We start from the raw sequence: 17842 nt of genomic DNA on the forward strand, positions 1-17842 counted from the left end.
ATGGAACCACATGGGCACAAAAAAAAACACCCAAAGCTGCAACATCTGGCTCCAGTACTTCAGTGACCTCTACAAAGACATCCCGAAGAAAAGACCAAGCCGAGAACAGAAAAACATTGGCAAAACTAAAGGCAATAAAGAAAAAACAAACAAAATTCCCAAACCCTCTGGATACACCAATCAAATTAAAGGAAGTTACAGAGAATCTCTTCCATAAGGTGTAGAAAAGCCAGTGGCCTGGATGGAATCTCACCAGAAATGCTGAAATACAGCCCACCAGAAATACAGGCTGCAATGGCTAAACTCTTTGATATTGTGCTGAGCGCTGACAACTTCGCTTGAACCTGGAACAAAGGCCTCATCACACCCATTCACAAGAATGGGGACAGGTACGACCCTGCCAACTATAGAGGCATATGTGTCAGCAGCAACCTGGGAAAACTGTTCCACAGCATCCTGAACAAGAGAATCCTATTTACTCACCGAACACAACGTTCTCCGCATAAGCCCAGTAGGGTTCATTCCAAACTAACTGGTTGGGAGGTGGTACCACTGCTCGGAGCCCAAGGAAGACCTGATGGGGTGTGACTAGGAGCTTCCCATAAATGGAACACGGGTATGCAGCAGCATATGATACCGCGATCCAATGAGAGAGGGAGGTGGTCCAGATGCTACTCCAGGACTGACCTTAGGTAGAATAATAATAATAATAATAATTTTATTTATATAGCGCCAACATATTCCGCAGCGCTTTACAAATTATAGAGGGGACTTGTACAGACAATAAACATTACAGCATAACAGAAATACAGTTCAAAACAGATACCAGGAGGAGTGAGGGCCCTGCTCGCAAGCTTACAAACTATGGGGAAAAGGGGAGACACGAGAGGTGGATGGTAACAATTGCTTTAGTTATTCGGACCAGCTATAGTGTAAGGCTCAGGTGTTCATGTAAAGCTGCATGAACCAGTTACCTGCCTAAGTATGTAGCAGTACAGACACAGAGGGCTAATACTGCATAAAGTGTATGAGAACATGATGCGAGGAACCTTTTTTTTTTTTTTTTTTTTTTATTATAAATAGGCCACACAGGGATCGTTAGGTTAATGCATTGAGGCGGTAGGCCAGTCTGAACAAATGAGTTTTTAGGGCACGCTTAAAACTGTGGGGATTGGGGATTAATCGTATTAACCTAGGTAGTAGAACCATGGATGCAGACTGGACTGGCTGTTGGAGCACTTGCAGGTGCGGCGGGATCGGCTGACGTAGAGATGAGTTCTGGCAGGTCCAGAGGGACCGGATTACATTGAGGTGAGGACTAGCAGGTGCCGAGGAACTGGCTGACGTTGAGATGAGCAATGGTAGGTGCAGCAGGACAAGGCATACTTGGTGGTAAAATCCTCCGAGCGGATGAAAAGACACTCGGACAAGACATGTCTGGATTCTCCTCTGTTTAAAAAAACAAAACAAAAAACAGAGCATAAAAAAGCAAAATGCCATAAAGGGACACTTAAGCAGTAGGTGAGGTGAACCAAAAATGCACCAAAGTATTAATAATAATAATAGGGGGGATAAATGAACATGTAATAGCTACCCCCTATGAACTAGCAAGATTGAATAAATCAGAAGTATAATGCTAAATGTAAACAACACCTCAATATAATCAACACCTAACTTATAGGCACAACTGGAGACCGGTAAGTAATGTGACAGGAGGGCAATATAAATCTCAATCACATAAAACCTAGTAACCAGATGTAATGTTAATGCTGAAATAGTTGTAACAGAACTGTATACTATGTGCCAACATATGAAAATAGGAGGTAACATTATTGGTAACAGGTGACCACAAAGGTCTGCTCGATGTCTTCTCACCCCGACGTGCGTTTCGCCGCCAGCTTCTTCCAGGAACATCTGATTACTAGGTTCTATGTGATTGAGATTTATATTGCCCTACTGTCACATTACTTGCCGGTCTACGGTTGTGCCTATAAGTTAGGTGTTGATTATATTGAGGTGTTTACATTTAGCATTATACTTCTGATTTATTCAATCTTGCTAGTTCATAGGGGGTAGCTATTACATGTTCATTTATCCCCCCTATTATTATTATTAATACTTTGGTGCATTTTTGGTTCACCTCACCTACTGCTTAAGTGTCCCTTTATGGCATTTTGCTTTTTTATGCTCTGTTTTTTGTTTTGTTTTTTTAAACAGAGGAGAATCCAGACATGTCTTGTCCGAGTGTCTTTTCATCCGCTCGGAGGATTTTACCACCAAGTATGCCTTGGTATCCTCCCAGAGCTCTGAAAACGTCCCAACGAGGGAATCGGGAGGAATATCAGAACTGATAGCCACATGAAACGGGACTTTGGGGTGTTGAACATAAACTACAAAAACCGAAGATTTAGCAGAAGACTTGCTCACATGGTTATTGTATTAGAATTTGGCCCAAGGCAAGATTTCAGCCCAGTCACCTTGGTGAACATTGACAAAGTGCCGGAGGAAGTTAGTTAGGATCTGATTGACTCGTTCCACTTGGACTGAGGATGGTAGGAAGATGAGAAATCCAAAGTAACATCCGGTAGTTTACAGGTGATCCTCCAGAAATGAGAGGTAAACTGAACACCTCTATTGGAGACTATGTTAGATGGTAGGCCATGGAGGCAAAAAATATGAATAATAAATTATTTTGCGGGAACTGGCGCAGAAGGAAGATTGGATAGCGGGGCTAAGTGGGCCATCTTGGAGAAACGATCACAACCACCCAGACAACAGTACTCATGGCCGATACTGGCAGATCTGTGATAAAATCCATGAAAATATGCTGCCAGGGGGCAGAATTCAAGGGCAAGGGAAGCAATAGACCAGTCAGATGCAGAGACGAAATACGCAATAGCTTTGCACAGGGTCAGCCACCAATAGTGTCCGAGAGATAAGAAGAGCAGTCTTCTATTCAGCATGGCACGATATCCTCGATAAATGGGCCCAGAGAACGCGCTTCCTATCAGGTTTAGCCACGCAAGTCTTAGCAGAGGGAAGACTTGACAAGTCCAGCAGAGCAACCGTGATTAGTTTTGAGGGCTCGATTTGTTTAAACTTCTCCTGGTCGGAAGCCTGGAATGACCTGGATGTTTTTATCAGCCAGTCGAAAATGGAGAGTGAAGTTGAAGTGAGCGAAGAACAAAGACCACCTGGCTTGAAGAGGGTTAAGCCGCCGTGTGGATTGCAGATAAGCAAGATTCTTGTGGTCAGTGTATATAACCACAGGGTGTAAGCACCTATTGCCGCTCCTCCAAAGCCAGCTTGATCGCGAGCAGTTCTCTATTGCCAATAGAGTAATTGCGTTCTGGTGCAGAGAAGCTGCAAAACACCGTGCGATCGTATGAAGACTTCTAAGAGTAAGAATGTCGACAGCCCCTGAGGAAGATGCATCCACCTCCTGGAAGAACTGCTTGTAATGGTTTGGACGATGCAGCACAGGGGCCGAGGAGAATGCCTGCTTGAGGGATGCAAAGGCGTCTTCTGACTCTGGAGTCTATTCCTTAGGATAGGCCCCTTTGTGAGTCAGGACAGAGATAGGAGCAGTCCAGGAGGAAAAATGCGGAGTAAATTGGCGATAATTCACAAACCCGAGAAACAGCTGGATAGCCTTAAGACCGTTTGGACAAGGCCACTTGAGGACGGCGGATACCTTCTCGGGATCCATCGTCAGACTGGTCTCAGAAACGATTTAACCAATAAATGGAAGGGAGGTGTGTTTGAAGACATTTTTCATATTTGGCATACATACGGTTAGTTCTTAACCTTAGCAGAACCTGGTAAATGCCCCTCCTTTGTTGGAAGATCAGGAGAGAATACCAAGATGTCGTCTAGGTATACTACCACACACATATAGAGCAGGTCACAGATGTCATTTATCAGTTCTTGGAAGACACCTTCGGCATTACAGAGTCTAAACGGTATAACACGATACTCAATGGCCATTTCAGGTGTTAAAGGCAGTCTTCCATTCATCTCCCTGGTGAATCCGAATCAGGTTGTAAGCCCCTTGTAGGTCAAGCTTTGTGAAGACTCTGGAACCCTTCAAGTGATCAAACAGCTTGTAGATGACAGGTAGGGGGTTCTTATTTTTTACTGTGATTTGGATAAGGCCCCCATAGTCAATGCAAGGTTGCCAAGAGTCATCCTTCTTAAAGAAAAACCCAGCACTGGCAGGAGAAGATTTCAGGATGAATCCCCTAGCAAGGTTTTCCTCAATATACTCGGACATGGCACGAGTTTTGGCCTGGGACAGGGAATAGATTCGGCCTCAAAGGTGATGCGCCAGGCAGGAGGTGAATCGGGCAGTCATACTGCCTATGAGGTGGCAAGGTCACAGCCTCTTGTCAAAGACATCCACATACGTCCAGTATGCCGGAGGCAGGCCAGGCAAATTAGCGGGAGAAGTAGGAGACCGAACAGGACGAATGGGAGCAAGGCACCTCTCGTGACAACCTGAACCCAAACTGAGTACTTCTCTAAACTAGAACTTCTAGTCCACAACAGGCTCGTGACTTTGCAGCCACGAGAGAGCTAGAAGCAGAGGATGAGAGACCAGACAGCACATAGAGATACATTTCCTCAGTTCTGAACTGGGTGGTCTTGGGAAGAGGCTTTCCATCCACTGAAGAAATCACCAATGGATCCGGAAAACGTAGAATCAAAATTTTATACAGCTCGACCACAGCCTGTTGAACAAAATTGCCTGCGGAGCCGGAGTCCGCAGCCAAGCCAGGTGGGCCAATTCAACAAAAGACCTTTTGCGGCAGGGGACCGATACAGCCAGGGTAACAATGGAATGGAAGAAGTCTTGCCCGAAGTAGCCTCTCCTATTAACCCTAGGCATTGGTGTTTCCCGGTCTCTCCGGGCAAGACCGGATAAAGTGTTCGAAGCTGCCACAATAGAAGCATTCCTTCAGCATGATTAACCTGGTCAATCTGCATGGGTTCAAGGGAAGATGTCGCAGTAGGAACTTGCTTAATGATCGATTGTTGAAAGGCGGGAGCCTAGTGCACGGATGTCAATCCGGGTTGGCAGGGACACCAGGTCATCCAGAGAGGTGGGTATCTCCCGACCAGCCAGTTCATCCTTGATTCGCCAAGAGAGGCCCTCCCAAAAGGTTGTGACTAGTCTCATTGTTCCAAGAGAGTTCAGACGACAAGGTACAAAAACGGACTGCATACTGGCCCACAGAGAGGTTACCTTGACGTAACCAGAGTAGAGAAGAGGCTGCAGAAGAAACGAGGCCAGGTTCAAAAACCTTATGGAAGGCATCCAAGGACTGTACGTTCGATACCAAAGGATCCCCTCTCTCCCACAGAGGATTGAGCCATGCTAGGGCTTCACCAGATAGATTTGACATTATGAAGGTCACTTTGCCTTGGCCCGAGACGAACTGATCAGCCAGTTCGAAAATGTAGCGTACACTGGTTAATGAAGCCGACACAGGGCGGGATCTCTGCCAAAGCATGGAGGAGCTGACAAACAGGGTCCAGAACCTGTTGCATGACTGCCAGCCTGCTGGGTCACCATCGCTGTACCTGCCACCTGAGAGGATGTGGAAGCGGCCAGTACTGCCAGCGCATCTAGACAGGTATTCACAGTCCATAGATAAGATAAAATCTTATCCTTTTGATCCCTCTGGCGGGAGACCTAGTATAGGTCCAAGATGGAAGACGCCTGGGAACCAGTGGATTCCATGGCCTGTGCAAACTGTAAATGTAACCACTGTGCCAGAGCCAAGGAAGACCAGGAGGGGCATGACTAGGAGCCTCTCCTAATCTGACCACAGCAACATATGATACTGAATCCCGAGGAGAGACAAGGGAGGAGGTCCAGGTGCTACTCCAGGACTGACCTTGGGTAGGTAGGTCCCAGCTGACCCCCCTAGGAAAAGGCAGCTGAGGCGACCTGAGGGAATGTCCAACAGACGCAGGCAGATGGGAGTAAGAGGACTGGAAGCACGGATGCAGACTGGTCTGGCTGACGGAGAGATGAGCACTAGCAAGTGCAACTGGACCAGGTGATGTTGAGATGAGAACTGGCAGCTATAATGGGTGTGGCCGATAGATGAGCACTGGAAGGTGCAACGGGCCCAACTGATGTAGAACTGATCACTGGCAGGGGGTGGTGGGGCAGGCTAATGTAGTGATAAGCACTGGCAGATGCAGTGGGACTGGATGACGTTAAGATGAGTACCAGCACAGGCAGCGTGCAGGGACCTGAGAACTCACAAGAGTGTTCGGAAACAAACACACCTCCTTGTTGGAGGAGGAGCCTTAAATAGTAAGTGTCCTCCAGCTATTGACTGGGGACACTAAGGAAACGTCCACCACCCATTTAAGAAAGGGGACATGTGCACGCGCATGCCCTAAGCATAGTGTCCTGAGACCTGGGTGTGGTGTAGGCACCCTGGGCAGCTGCACACCTGGTGGGAAGAGACAGCAGGACACGGCGGTGAGTACGCTGGCGTCTCTGCAGGGGGAGAGGGACTGCACGCAGAGACGCTGGCGCTACACAAACCACTGCACTACCGACCACATCTACACCCTGCACATATTCAGATCCACGTTCACAATACACAGCGCAAGAAGATATACGCTTATTTTGTGGTCTTTAAAAAGGCCCTCAACTCAGTAAGGTACCCGGACCTGTTCCTGAAAGTGCTGGAGAGTGGAATAGGAGGAAAGACCTATGTCTTCAGAAGCTCCAAAACCGATAACCGCTACAGTATGGGGGGGAATGGGAAAAGAATGGCTGATTTCCAGCAGAGCCGCGGAGTCAGAGAAGGCTGCAGCCCAAGTAAAACGCTCTTCAACATTTACATCAATAAGCTGGCCACCGCTCTGGAGCCTTTGCAGCACCAGGTCTCTCATTCCATGACGGTGAAACTCCTGCTGTACGCAGATAACCTACTGCTGCTGTCACCAACAGAGAAAGGTCTCCAAGACCTCAAAATCTTTGAGGAATTCAGCTCCACATGGGCACTACTGATCAACCCAAACATAAGGAACATCATGGTGTAGAAGACAAAGAAGATTGGACCAGCACCTTTCATTCTGGCTAAACAACTACGCTTATATAGGAATGGACACATACACCTACCTGGGCATGGAAATTCACCAGTCAAGGAGCTTCAAACAAGCCATAGAGACCCTGAAGGACAAGGGCCTACAAAACCCATGCCATCCGTAGGAAACTACCATCTGAAGCCACCAGTGAGCGTCTGGCTAAAAATATTCAATGCTATCATCGCCCCAGTCCTCCTGTATGGAAGCGAAGTCTGCGGTCTTCACACATACCCAGACTGCCCAAGGTGGGATTCCAGCTCAACAAACATTCCACCTGGAATTCTGTAAGGACCATCTCCAGGTCCATTGGAGCACCACCAATAGTGCCCGTCGGGCTGAGCTGGGCAGATTCCCACTGCACCTAGCAGTCCTGAAGAGGGCGCTGTCCTTTCAGGCTCACCTACATAAGTGCAAGCTCCCATCATCATAAAGCCCAGCTACATGTAAGGGGGCCAAACAAACCAGGACCCCCGGAAGAGCTCCCCCAAACCCAACTGAAAGCTCAACCACAGCAGCCTGATAAAAGCCAGAATAAGGAAGATCGTAGATCAATTAGATTTTATTACCTGATGAGTGCCTTCTATCATTTCTTCAAAAAGACAGAGCCATACAGCAGGGTCAAGTCAACTGCCATCTTGTATCAGGAGGGGATTTTCAGATGCAGCGATTTCTAGGACTGCACTCCAGGGCCTCAATCACATCCAGGAGTGAAATTCTGCCCATAAAAAGTGGCATCCACAGAATTTAGCATGGTAGATTTGGCAGCAGCCCCAGCTGTTCGAAAGATAAGGGAGACAGATCGTGGGGCGACCAGTGATGGGGTCCTTGTCGAAAAAGATCAAGAAGCCGCAGTGTCATACACCACGTCTATATATGAGACCTAGCAGCTGATGGATGACCAGATAATACCGTGCTCAGCATAAACGAGTACACCCCAATAGATCGTCTGAAAAACTTTAGTTTCCTTTCAGAACCCACATTCTCTATAGGACACCGTACTACAGAATACTCCCACTAATGTTGGCCATTGATTGCAAATTAGAAAAATAAACTTTTTTGCGTGCAAAATCTAAAATTCATTCAAGACCCCGTTACAAAAATGAGTTCACCCCAATAAAAGTCTTCGAAGCAAAGCTAAAGTTTGGACTACAAAATTCTAATTAAACAAGAAATAACCCCAGATCAGTCTGATTCTTCATTACGCTGGTGTCCAACAGACGAGCGACTATAAGAGGGTCATACCAAACACAAAAAAACCCTCTCATTTCATGTGCAAGTAATGGCATCACGAAAGAGAAATGTCATTAGACCAAGAAAAGTGGCAACATGTCATTGATGGGATCATGAAGTCACATGTACTGCTCTATAGTGACAGAAGATATCGCCATCACTTCAAAAGGTAGACAAGCACTTTTCCCACAAGATGACAAAACTCACATCTGCAGGTGGGAGTGACTCGGTGGGTTGTGTCTCCTGATCTGACAACCCGACACCCGTGGGGAGTTCTGGAGACAAGTTGTCACCATCCGGCATCCAAGCTCCAGAGCTCGTTCTGAAGAATGGCTAAAGATGGATGTAATATGTCGCCACCTTGTTCCTTCCAGGCCTAGAACACTCTGTTCTGTCCTTACACATCATGGAGGTCACACACACAAGGTGTAGGAGTTTTTTACATTACACTAATTTGAGGAAAACTGGAGATTTTGCAATGAGTTATATTAATTTTATTGTTATGGGGAAAAATGTTCCGTGAACCCCAATTGTCAGAATGTTGGAAACTGTATGTGTTCGGTTATTGATTAGAATCTTCCTTTTCCAAGGGGTGTACTCATTTATGCACTGTATATACATTTATTGTATGTCTTTGGTCCAGTGATCGTTAGGCTATGCTATACCTTTTGTTGGGCTTATATGAACAGGCAGATGGAGGCCAATGGACACTCGCTGTACAGGGCCTTGTGCTGCTTCCACACAATGCATACACTTGTTTTAGGTCTGATGTTCAACATGAAAGGCTACAGCTCCTGACAATCACCAAAAAAAAACAAAACATCCAACATGTGATCCATCTCTTCACCGATATCTACTCGTTTACCATAGAGAGAACGGTGAAGACCCTGGTGGACCCATCCAGACCCTGGTGGACCCATCTAGGCTTGCACAAGCTCAATCTTCCTAAAGAGAGTTCATTCATCAAGTTTCCATGTCTCGAGACTGAGCCAAAGGCCGTTAAATAATAATTAGGTCACAAAAACGCATCAATGTTTGTCAGGAAAAAAAAAAATTTGAGATTGCTTATTGGGAAATCTAAAAGTCAGTCGCACAATTCCTGCCATATTGTGGTCACAACAGCCAACTTGCAGCCCGTAAAGATGGGGGAACACAAGTCCTCATCAGCTCCTTAAGAATGCAGATAAAATGGTGGACAAAGAAATGCAAGCCAAAAAGAAAAAAAGAGCAGAAAGCGCCTGACAGTCGAGGAACGTAATATAGATGCCCCAACCTGTAGACGTCACATCGGAGCTGCTCACTTGCCAAGAGCCAAAAGATGGACCCCCGATACTGTGAGCCTTTATGAGCTAGGACATTAGTATCTCAAGGTTCCATATCCTGGCTAAATCTTTTAGACAGTTTCTACAAAGAGGACTACGTAAGGGTAAAGCATGGGCCCACCCTGTACACCCTATATAATAACCATAGCATCCCCTCATGTCACCACGCTCAGCAGATAGAAAACTAAAAGTCCCTTGGAGTAGAAACTGACCAGCCATACGACAGATTTTCTATAGAACTTTTAATTCATTTTTTTAATTTCTGTTTTCTGACAAAAAAAAACAAAACAAAAAAAACTACAAATTTTTTTCCCCCAGAAACAGTTAAATAAGAAAAAAATACAAAAAAGAGAAAAGAAAAAAAAAAAAGTAGAGACACAAAGATGGGCTGCTGCTTTTATAAGGGTGAGAATGCGGGGTCGGATGCAGACACGGACAGACTGTGGGGACAAAGGGAGGAGGAACGGGGGTTGGGATAGACCTTAGAACGGCGGTTTCTTTTTTTTTTTTTCTTCTTTTTTTCTTTAATAAAAAAAAAACAAAACAAAACTTCTGGACTCCACAAAGCAATTTACAACTGAAAGCTCCAATTTGAGCCTGTGAGGGCCGCAGGTGACGACGTTCTCCAACGCAGACATGGAGTGGGCAGTTACACATCGCGGAGACCCTCGGATACTGATCCTGGCTCAGTCCAGACGCCGCACCCGACGGCTCCTTTCACATTGTCAGCCTGCAGTGACACAGCTCCTTATACATCTGGCGCCGCAGTTTTGGCATATCCTGCTGCCCGAATGTAAAGGGGAGCTCCAAGGCGAGGAACTTGCAGTACTGTTGGAGAGAGAACAGGGGTAACGTCATCCATCCTCGCTGCAGAGGAGCACGGTCAGAACTCGAGGAGTGGAGGAGTCTCACCTGCAGCACAAACGCCCCGCAGTCACTGTCGTTATTCTGACGCGCCACATTCTGAAATGCAAGAACAACAATAAGCACAAGCCCGCCGCGCTCCACTGCCGGCAGAGCGGACTCCGGCACCTACCATTTTGAAGTATCCCTTCCAGTCGCTCTCAAACTCCGGCCTCTCCTTCTTTATCGCTTCAGCCTGGAGATATTTGGCTATGTGCTGTTAAAGGAGACACTTTGTTATTGGGTGCAGGGATATTATTTTCTGAAGGACCTCTGAGGGCAAGAAAGAAACGTTGCAAGATGGACGATCTGTGATTTGGTGACCAAGTTTTTACGCAATACTACACCTGTGCCCACAAGGCAGTGTCCACAGTTTTAAGCCTGCTCTAATTTTTAGGCCTGAGTGTTAGATTTCTAATCCTAACAGCTCGGTTCTCCCATCTTACATGTTCCTCTGTTGTCGTGCTATCCATGCCCTCAGTATCTGGACATACACAGGTCGCGGCTGCTGATCGGTTACGGACCATACGCTACAGCACTTTGTGCCGCCCCTATTTTCTTATAGACTGCGAGCTCGTGTGCACCGGGCCCGACTCCTCTTATCTGAATTATGATGTACTTCTGATGCTAGTTTTACCAGTACCCTATAAATTATGTGCTCCAATATATGTTGGCGCTATATAAACTAAATGATGGCACAAAATGCAAGGAAACCTAGGAGAGGAACCTTTAACGTCAGCCCTAGACGATTACAGAACCTCTCCAACATCAGAGATATTTACTTTTTTTTTTTTAATATAACAAACAGCTGGCAATGGCCTAAAACAAGGAGGAAATGCACCTTCGTGATCCTTTGCCGCTACGGGGACAACCTTCCCAGATACCTCACACAATCAGTGTGTAGTGTAGTAATGACTTGAGGACATCACTGAGGTCACCACTGGTGGTCCCCAGGGAAGAGAACAGAAAACGTACTGCAACTGCTTGACTCATCTACTGTAGGAATTTGCTTTCAAAGGAAGCTTGTAATGATGCACCGTAGAGAAACATACGCCTGGTAGTGGCCTTACACACAGGAAGCGCAGAGGGCAACAGACGGAGAATCTCCCACAGCTTGTGGAGTGACCAGTTGCCAACAGGACTGTCCAGGATGATGAAGAGAGTGAAGGTCCTAGAAAGATATCTGAGCGAGGAAGACGTGAAGAGGTCCATCCACGTCTAGATAATAAGGACAACCCTTGGGAAGGTGAGAGGCAGAAGTACAATACAGTATATTTTGACCTTTCGTTTATTCCGCACTGAGAGCCCCACAGATTTCGACGTGAATCAAATTTCTGGGTGGAATTTGAGCCAATCTGCCGAATACGAATGTCGGCATATCGGCTCCTCACTACTATTGAGGCGTTTGAAAATGAGAATGGAAAGATAACCGTTACCTCCATCAATAAAAAGGTACCTTCCAAGAAAGAATATACATCAAGAGGTTGATCGGCCTATATTTTGAAGAAATGTGCAAGTGGTTGAGAGAGAGTAAAAACAGATGGTGGAGACTTGTCTCTCTGATGGAGTAAAGGCCAAGCCCCAGATTTAGCATCTTTAGGTTAAGTATAAAGCGCAGCATTAATAAAAATGAATGGTGGGAAGATGACGATTTTTTTTTTGCACCAGCAGAAAATGAACGATTAATATGCAAGTCAGCAAAATTGTTCAATGTCCAAACCACAAACTGGGCGAGTTAGTGGTAGACTCTGGAAACCATCAGGTCTAGTGGGCACATAGGTGTCTAACGACATCCAGATACAAGGGGACACTCTTCTGAGTCCAGATGTTCTCCATTGAAGACATCCAGTTCTCTATTCCCAGAATGAGGTCCTATGCTCAGGACTCTGAAGTCGATAAGCCAAACCTCTGACTCCTCTATTTCCAAGACCCCGACTACGCAGCACTGGTCACTACTGACATGGACATAAAGTGCAGCACAGATTCATCTCCATTTGAAGCCGAGATCAGGAACAGAACAGACATTTATAGGAGATTTCAGAACTTTCCCAAATTCTGATGGAAACATTTACAGCACATCCTGCACTGAACCCAATTTATCATATACTAGCTGAAGAGCCCGGCGTTGCCTGGGCATAGTAAATATCTGTGTTTAGTTATAGCACCTCACTTCTCTTATTTTCCCATCACACCTCTCATTTTCCCCATCACATCTTTCATTTTCCCCCTCACATCTCTCATTTTCTCCCTCACACCTCTCATTCCCCCTAACACTTGTCATTTCGACCTCACATCTGTCATTTTCCGATCACTCCACTATTTTCCCTCAGTCCTCTCATTTTGCACTCACAACTTTTCATTTTCACATCACACCTCTCATTTTCACCTCAGTATATACATGTTTGTCATCTCCCTTATATATAGTATACACCTGTATGTCATCTCCTGTATATAGTATATACCTGCTGTGTGTTGTCTCCCCTTTATATAGTATATACCTGTATGTCATCTCCTCCTATATCTAGTATATACCTGTATGTCATCTCCTCATGTATATAGTATATACCTGTGTGTCATCTCCCCTGTATATAGTATATATCTGTGTGTCATCTCCTCCTGTATATAGTATATACCTGTATGTCATCTCCTCCTGTATATAGTATATACCTGTAGGTCATCTGCTCCTGTATATAGTATATACCTGTGTGTCATCTCCTGTTGTATATAGTATATACCTGTATGTCATCTCCTCCTGTATATAGTATGTACCTGTATGTCATCTCCTCCTGTATATAGTATATACCTGTGTCATCTCTCCTGTATATAGTATATACCTGTGTGTTATCTCCCCTGTACATAATATATATCTGTATGCCATCTCCTCCTGTATTAGACCTCGTTCACTCGTTATTTGGTCAGTATTTTTACCTCAGTATTTGTAAGCTAAATTGGCAGCCTGATAAATCCCCAGCCAACAGGAAGCCCTCCCCCTGGCAGTATATATTAGCTCACACATACACATAATAGACAGGTCATGTGACTGACAGCTGGTGTATTTCCTATATGGTACATTTGTTGCTCTTGTAGTTGGTCTGCTTATTAATCAGATTTTTATTTTTGAAGGATAATACCAGACTTGTGTGTGTTTTAGGGCGAGTTTCGTTTGTCAAGTTGTGTGTGTTGAGTTGCGTGTGGCGACATGCATGTGGCGACTTTTGTGAGATGAGTTTTGTGTGGCGACATGCGTGTAGCAACTTTTTGTGTGTCGAGTTGCATGTGACAGGTTAGTGTAGCAAGTTGTGTGCAGCAAGTTTTGTGCATGGCGAGTTTTGCGCGTGGCGAGTTTGGTGTGGTGCCTTTTGAGTATGTGCAAGTTTTGTTTGAGACAACTTTTGCATGTGTTGCAACTTTTGTGCATGTGGCAATTTTTCCGCGGGTGCAAGTTTTGCGTGAGCCTCGTTTTGCATGTGGCGAGTTTTGCGCGTGGCGAGTTTTGAGCGGCGACTTTTGTGTTTCGACTTTTATGTGGCGAGGTTGGTGTATGTGTGGTGAAATGTGTGCTGAGGGTGGTATATGTGTTCAAGCACGTGGTAGTGTGTGGCGCATTTTGTGTGTGTGTTCATATCCCCGTGTGTGGTGAGTATCCCATGTCGAGGCCCCACCTTAGCAACTGTACGGTATATACTCTTTGGCGCCATCGCTCTCACTCTTTAAGTCCCCCTTGTTCACATCTGGCAGCTGTCAATTTGCCTCCAACACTTTTCAATTCACTTTTTCCCCATTATGTAGATAGGGGCAAAATTGTTTGGTGAATTGGAAAGCGCAGGGTTAAAATTTCACCTCACAACATAGCCTATGACGCTCTCGGGGTCCAGACGTGTGACTGTGCTAAATTTTGTGGCTGTAGCTGCTACGGTTCAGATGCCAATCCCGGACATACACACACATTCAGCTTTATATATTAGACTAGCTGAAGAGCCCGGCGTTGCCTGGGCATAGTAAATATCTGTGGTTAGTTATAGCACCTCACTTCTCTTATTTTCCCATCACTCCTCTCATTTTCCCAATCACATCTTTAATTTTCTCCCTCACACCTCATTTTCTCCCTCACTCCTCATTCCCGCCTAACACTTGTCATTTCGACCTCACATCTGTCATTTTCCGATCACTACACTATTTTCCCTCACTCCTCTCATTTTGCACTCACACCTTTTCATTTTCACATCACACCTCTCATTTTCACCTCAGTATATACATGTTTGTCATCTCCCTTATATATAGTATACACCTGTATGTCATCTCCTGTATATAGTATATACCTGTTGTGTCATCTCCCCTGTATATAGTATATACCTGTATGTCATCTCCTCCTATATATAGTATATACCTGTATGTCCTCTCCTCCTATATATAGTATTACCTGTATGTCATCTCCTTCTATATATAGTATATACCTGTATGTCATCTCCTCCTGTATATAGTATATACCTGTGTGTCATCTCCCCTGTATATAGTTTATATCTGTGTGTCATCTCCTCCTGTATATAGTATATACCTGTATGTCATCTTCTATATATAGCATATACCTGTATGTCATCTCCTCCTGTATATAGTATATACCTGTAGGTCATCTGCTCCTGTATATAGTATATACCTGTGTGTCATCTCCTCCTGTATATAGTTTATACCTGTATGTCATCTCCTCCTCTATATAGTATATACCTGTGTGTCATCTCTCCTGTATATAGTATATATCTGTGTGTCATCTCCTCCTGTATATAGTATATACCTGTGTGTCATCTCCTCCTGTATTAGACCTTGTTCACACGTTATTTGCTCAGTATTTTTACCTCAGTATTTGTAAGCTAAATTGGCAGCCTGATAAATCCCCAGCCAACAGGAAGCCCTCCCCCTGGCAGTATATATTAGCTCACACATAGTCACATGACCTGTCTATTATGTGTGACAGCTGCCGTATTTCCTATATGGTACATTTGTTGCTCTTGTAGTTTGTCTGCTTATTAATCAGATTTTTATTTTTGAAGGCTAATACCAGACTTGTGTGTGTTTTAGGGCGAGTTTCGTCTGTCAAGTTGTGTGTGTTGAGTTGTGTGTGGCGACATGCATGTAGCGACTTTTGTGAGATGAGTTTTGTGTGGCAACATGCGTGTAGCAACTTTTTGTGTGTCGAGTTGCATGTGACAGGGTAGTGTAGCAAGTTGTGTGCAGCAAGTTTTGCGCATGGCGAGTTTTGCACGTGGTGAGTTTTATGTCTATGTGCAAGTTTTGTGTGAGGCAACTTTTGCATGTGTTGCAAATTTTGTGCATGTGGCAATTTTTCCGCGTGTGCAAGTTTTGCGTGTGGCGAGTTTTCCATGAGGTGAGTTTTGCACTTGTGGCGAGTTTTGCGTGAGCCTAGTTTTTGCATGTGGCGAGTTTTGCGCGTGGTGAGTTTTGAGCGGCGACTTTTGTGTTTCGACTTATGTGGCGAGGTTGGTGTATGTGTGGTGAAATGTGTGCTGAGGGTGGTATATGTGTTCAAGCACGTGGTAGTGTGTGACGCATTTTGTGTGTGTGTTCATATCCCCGTGTGTGGTGAGTATCCCATGTCGGGGCCCCACCTTAGCAACTGTACGGTATATACTCTTTGGCGCCATCGCTCTCATTCTTTAAGTCCCCCTTGTTCACATCTGGCAGCTGTCAATTTGCCTCCAACACTTTTCATTTCACTTTTTCCCCATTATGTAGATAGGGGCAAAATTGTTTGGTGAATTGGAAAGCGCGGGGTTAAAATTTCACCTCACAACGTAGCCTATGATGCTCTCAGGGTCCAGACGTGTGACTGTGCAAAATTTTGTGGCTGTAGCTGTGACAGTGCAGATGCCAATCCCGGACATATATATACACACACACACACACACACACACACACACACACACACACACATTCAGCTTTATATAGTAGATTTTAGGAATCGGAGTCAGTTCATTTTATATGGACTCCAACTCCACCAAAATGGACTGACTCCAGAGCCCTGCCTCTGCTGATGCCAAAATGTGGCCCATGATGAGATCTTGGCCAGTTCCGTCATCAATATTCAACCGTGGGTTCAGCCTTGAGGATTCAGGCAGGAGAACATCATAACGTCACCCAACTAGACCTGGACTTTCATCAGGCAGAAACTAAAAGTTCCAGAAAGTTAAATTGGAAGAAATGTTTCCCTCCAATGTTTGAGAAACGCACCCAGCACTAAAGGCTGGCATGTTTGGAATGGCTATCCCATGGAGCAGGACAAAAATAGGCCCCGAGGGACAGATGGGCAGAGTCACCACCAGACAGTACACGTGTACCTCCAGGGGAGCAGAACCACAGAAAATAACAGACTACAGACGGATTCCATTAGGCCAGGATTGTTGGGGTGTGCGAGTGTGATGTTAGGCATGGGGATGGCATTTATTGACGAGACCATGGAAGCCCGAACCAACATGCAGAAGCAGAGAGTAAAGGGAGCCCCTCTAATAAAAAGCCGGCAATCATGAAAAAACAAAATGGCAATATTATTTTGTGTTTTACACATCAGGTCACATAAAAAAAATGGCCTCTTGGTGTTAAAAAAGGTAGATACAACATTTTGATGACAGACATCACAAGTTAGTATCATCATTTACCAAAAGCTAGGCCAAGATGCAGAAGTGTGAGAAAAATATAAATACACCTTTACTGCTTCATAGGGAAAGTAGTTGGGGCTGTTACGCAAATGCCCTTGATAATTACTGATCCATCAGTAAGTGTGAACAGCCCTATAAAAGCAGAAGTTTTGTAAGTTTGCTGGTCTGGAGCGTTAATGTGTGTATTACCACAATGTTCAGGGGAAAGACATCAGCAGTGATCTGCGAGAACCAATTATTGCTGCACATCAGTCTGAAATCCTTTTCCAAATAACCATAATGTAGTCCATCTACAGTGAGCAAGTTTACTCACAAGTGGAGAACATTCATGACCATTAACCTTCCCAGAAGGAGACGTTCCAGCAAGGTCCTCCCAATGTCAGACTGTGCAACACGCAGAATAATTCCAAAAGTGCAGGATACCGGCACCACAACTGCACCGCACAGGGCAAGGCGACACTTCTAGGAGCAGTGCGGTACGATAATGAAGACAGAAGGCAGATTTCCTCCAGACACGGCCCATCCCAGAGTCTGGAAAAAATCATTACAGAAATAAAATAGGATTTCTCTACAACAAGGCGGCAGATACGAGGCAGACAGGGAGCA

General features: G+C 45.2%; 1 protein-coding gene across 2 annotated transcripts in view; it reads right to left on the reverse strand.

Moving 5' to 3' along the window:
- Positions 1 to 9890: 9890 nt before the first annotated feature.
- SENP3 (SUMO specific peptidase 3) overlaps positions 9891 to 17842 on the reverse strand; it is a 45080-nt gene continuing 37128 nt past the window's right edge. For both annotated transcript variants that reach the window (XM_069767577.1, XM_069767578.1), the window contains exons 9-11: positions 10702 to 10785; positions 10578 to 10628; positions 9891 to 10493 (exon numbers count right to left, since the gene is read on the reverse strand). In XM_069767577.1, the coding sequence (XP_069623678.1) occupies positions 10383 to 10493; positions 10578 to 10628; positions 10702 to 10785 (246 nt within the window). In that variant the 3' untranslated portion in view covers positions 9891 to 10382. The remainder of the gene's footprint in view (positions 10494 to 10577; positions 10629 to 10701; positions 10786 to 17842) is intronic.

This window comes from Ranitomeya imitator, chromosome 4 (assembly GCF_032444005.1).
Source record: "Ranitomeya imitator isolate aRanImi1 chromosome 4, aRanImi1.pri, whole genome shotgun sequence".
NCBI lineage: Eukaryota > Metazoa > Chordata > Amphibia > Anura > Dendrobatidae > Ranitomeya > Ranitomeya imitator.